The 4,013-nt window shown below is 50.9% G+C and overlaps 1 protein-coding gene across 1 annotated transcript in view; it reads left to right on the forward strand.

Annotated features, from left to right (window-relative positions):
* Positions 1-6: 6 nt before the first annotated feature.
* Positions 7-4,013, forward strand: part of LOC109925440 (CTD nuclear envelope phosphatase 1) — a 12,137-nt gene continuing 8,130 nt past the window's right edge. The window contains exon 1 of the mRNA XM_048620237.1: positions 7-204. Within this exon, the coding sequence (XP_048476194.1) occupies positions 103-204 (102 nt within the window). The 5' untranslated portion in view covers positions 7-102. The remainder of the gene's footprint in view (positions 205-4,013) is intronic.

A 4,013-nucleotide genomic window follows, 5' to 3' on the forward strand; every position in this document is an offset into this window, starting at 1 on the left:
ACCCCCACCCCCGTCCTCTCTCCCCCGGGTGGGTACCGGGTGGAGAATCCGGTCAAACTGGAGAGGCCGGGCCCGAGCCCGGGGAGCTGGGGCCGCACCGTCATGATGAAGACTCAGTGTCTGCTCGGCCTCAAGACCTTCGTGGCGTTCGCGGCCAAAATCTGGAGCTTCATCCTCTACATCCTCCGGCGGCAGATCCGCACCGTGAGTCCCTTTTACCAGCTTAACCAGGTCGCCTCGATTAGCTTAACCAGGGCACTTCGACTAGAGTAACCAGCTTAACCAGGGCTTCTCGACTGGCATAACCAGCTTAACCAGGGCTTCTCGACTGGCATAACCAGGGCTTCTCGACTGGCATAACCAGCTTAACCAGGGCTTCTCGACTCGCATAACCAGGGCACTTTGAATAGTGTCACCAGCTTAACCAGGGTGCTTGGTTTAATATAACCAGCTGAATCAGAAATCCACAACTAGCTTAACTAGGGCAATTTGATTAGTGTAACCAGGATGCTTCTGCAAACTTAACCCGGGCACTTCTACTAGTGTGGCCTGCTTAACTAGGACACTTCAATCAGCTTCGCCAGGGCACCATGACTAGTATAACCAGCTTTACCTGTGCTTTGGTAACCATGGTACCTGATCTGTCCTTATACTCGCCATCTCCCACATACATACAGATGTTCACCACTGCGGTAATTACTGTAGTTAACTTTACCATCTTCAGTGACCCTGATGCCTGCAGATCAGGACTTTGTCCACTCAGTTTAGCCAGCTGAACTACTTTAACTGATGCCACTGACCCTGATGCCAGTTAGACCAGGATTGTGACCATGGATTTTAATCTGCTTAACCAGTGTCACTGACTCTAGATCCACCTGGGCTGGGAGTTTCGTTACGTCATGACCTGCTCCCATCCCTCACTGTGAGTGAGTAGGGACCCTTAGAAATAGGAGCGACGGATTTGTGTGAAGCTCCAACAGAGTAGGTCAGGGCAGCTGTCTGCTCCCACTGTGGATCCTAGTTGGCATTTCCCAAAGGATAGATATGCTCTGGCTGCAACATTTGCCTCAAGCACTTCTATTCAATGTCATGTATTCCAGGAGGAGAATGGTGCTGGAGCAGGTATACCCTGATTTGGGAACTTGCGCTACACATGGACTCCTGCTGAGTTTGATCATTGGGAGAGAGTGAGGATGCCGGCACGTTAAGTCCACTGAGCAAACTAAATCTGTGCACTGAGTGTGGAGAGACATGGCTTGATGTTCACGTAAATAGAAGACTGCACTATGCAGAGTTGTTTTGGAAGTCAGTGATTGGGTATAATGTGGAAGCAGGCAGACCCATTGTCGACAGCCTGTGCTTGTTAGATTGCAGCTACGTATATTGTTTATTCAGGGGCTCAGATTGTTTAATTATTTTGATGCAACTTTGAAAACCTGAATAAGATGTGGTAGCAATGCATTGTGACGCACACTGTCCTTTACATTGCTAATCCTGTGGAGATGTGGATAATGTATAGAAATCCTAAATTGAAATTACCACAGTTGCTCGGCTTGATCTGTGAAAATTGACCCATGGGCAAGTTTTTGTTAATTTTGAGGTTGCACTGAGATTGAGACCTCAATGTCCAGTGTTGTGGTCAGCTTCTCAGGTGTGAGCTATTCACTGCATCGCGATGTGAAAATTCGTTGTGTAACACTGGAGTGCAGTCTGGTTGGGGACAGTTCTGTTACTGTGTAACACTGGGGTACAGTACTGGTGGGGACAGGTCTGTCACTGTGTAACACTAAGGTACAGTACCGGTGGGGACGGGTCTGTCACTGTGTAACACTGGGGTACAGTACTGATGGGGACAGGTCTGTCACTGTGTAACACTAAGGTACAGTACCGGTGGGGACGGGTCTGTCACTGTGTAACACTGGGGTACAGTATCAGTGGGGACAGGTCTGTCGCTGGGGTACAGTACCAGTGGGGACAGGTCTGTCACTGTATAACGCTGGGATACAGTACCGGTGGGGACAGGTCTGTCGCTGTATAACACTGGGGTATAGTACTAATGGGGACAGGTCTGTTGCTCTATAGCACTGGGGTACAGTACCAGTGGGGGCAGGTCTGTCACCGTATAAGACGGGTACAGTACTAGTGGGGGCAGGTCTGTCAGTATCACACTGGGGAGTAGTGACAGAGATAGGTCTATCACAGTATAACATTGGGGGTACAAGACCGATGGGGACAGGTCTGTACTGTATAACTCTGGGGTACAGTAATGGTGGGGACAGGTCTGGCACTGTATAATACTGGGCTACGTTAGTGGTGGGGACAAGTCTGTTGCTGTATAGCACTGGGGTACAGTACCGGTGGGGACAGGTCTGTCAGTGTGTAACGCTGGGATACAGTACCTGTGGGGACAGGTCTGTCACTGTTTATCATTGGTGTACAGTACAAGTGGGGACAGGTCTGTCACTGTATACCACTGGGGTACAGTACTGGTGGGGACGGGTCTGTCACTATATAACACTGGGGTACAGTACCGGTGGGGACGGGTCTGTCACTGTGTAACACTGGGGTACAGTACCGGTGGGGACGGGTCTGTCACTGTGTAACACTGGGGTACAGTACCGGTGGGGACAGGTCTGTCACTGTGTAACACTGGGGTTCAGGACTGGTTCGGGCAGGTCTGTCACTGTATAACACTGGGGTACAGTACCGGCGGGGACTGGCCTGTCAATGTTAAACACTGGGGGTAGAGTAATGGTGGGGACAGGTCTGTCACTCTATAACTGGGGAACAGTCCTGGTGGTGGCAGGTCTGTCACTGTATAACATGGGGTACAGTACCGGTTGGGACAGGTCTGTCACTGTATAACATGGGGTACAGTACCGGTTGGGACAGGTCTGTTGCTGTATAACACTGGAGTACAGTACCACTGGGGACAGGTCTGTCGCTGTATAACAATGTGGTACAGTACTGGCAGGGACAGGTCTGTTGCTGTGTAACGCTGGGGTACAGTACTGTTGGGGACAGGCATGTTGCTGTTTCGCACTGGGGTACAGTACTGGTGGGGCAGGTCTGTCACTGTATAACACTGGGGCACAGTACCGGTGAGGGCAGGTCTGTCACTGTATAACACTGGGGTACAATAATGGCGGGGACTGGTCTGTTGCTGTATAACGCTGGGGTGCAGTAATGGCGGGGACAGGTTGACACTGTATAACACTGAGGTACAGTACTGTTGGGGACAGGCATGTCAGTGTATAACATGGGGATACAGGACCGGTGGGGACAGGTCTGTCGCTGTATAACACTGGGGTGCAGTAATGGCAGGGACAGGTTGACACTGTATAACACTGGGGGTACAATACTGTTGGGGATAGGCCTGTCACTGTATAATACTGGGCTATGTTAGTGGCGGGGACAGATCTGTCACTGTATAACACTGGGGTACAGTACTGGCGGGGACTGGTCTGTCAATGTTAAACGCTGGGGGTAGAGTAACGGTGGGGTCAGGCCTGTCACTGTATAATACTGGGCTACGTTAGTGGTGGGGACAGGTCTGTCACTGTATAACACTGAGGTACAGTACCGGTGGGGACAGGTCTGTCGCTGTATAACACTGGGGTGCAGTAATGGCGGGGACAGGTTTACACTGCATAACACTGGGGTTACAGTACTGCTGGGGATAGGCATGTCACTGTATAATACTGGACTATGTTAGTGGCGGGGACAGGTCTGTCACTGTATTATACTGAGGTACAGTACTGTTGGGGACAGGCATGTCAGTGTATAACATGGGGATACAGTATCGGAGGGGACAGGTCTGTCGCTGTATAACACTGGGGCACAGTACCACTGGGGACAGGTCTGTCGCTGTATTACACTGGGGTACAGTACCAATGGGGACAGGTCTGTTGCTGTATAACTCTGGGGTGCAGTACCAGTGTGGACAGGTCTGTCTCTAAATAACAATGGGGTACAGTACTGGCAGGGACAGGTCTGTCACTCTATAACACTGG

The sequence above is a fragment of the Rhincodon typus genome, chromosome 45, assembly GCF_021869965.1.
Source record: "Rhincodon typus isolate 14 chromosome 45, sRhiTyp1.1, whole genome shotgun sequence".
Lineage (NCBI taxonomy): Eukaryota > Metazoa > Chordata > Chondrichthyes > Orectolobiformes > Rhincodontidae > Rhincodon > Rhincodon typus.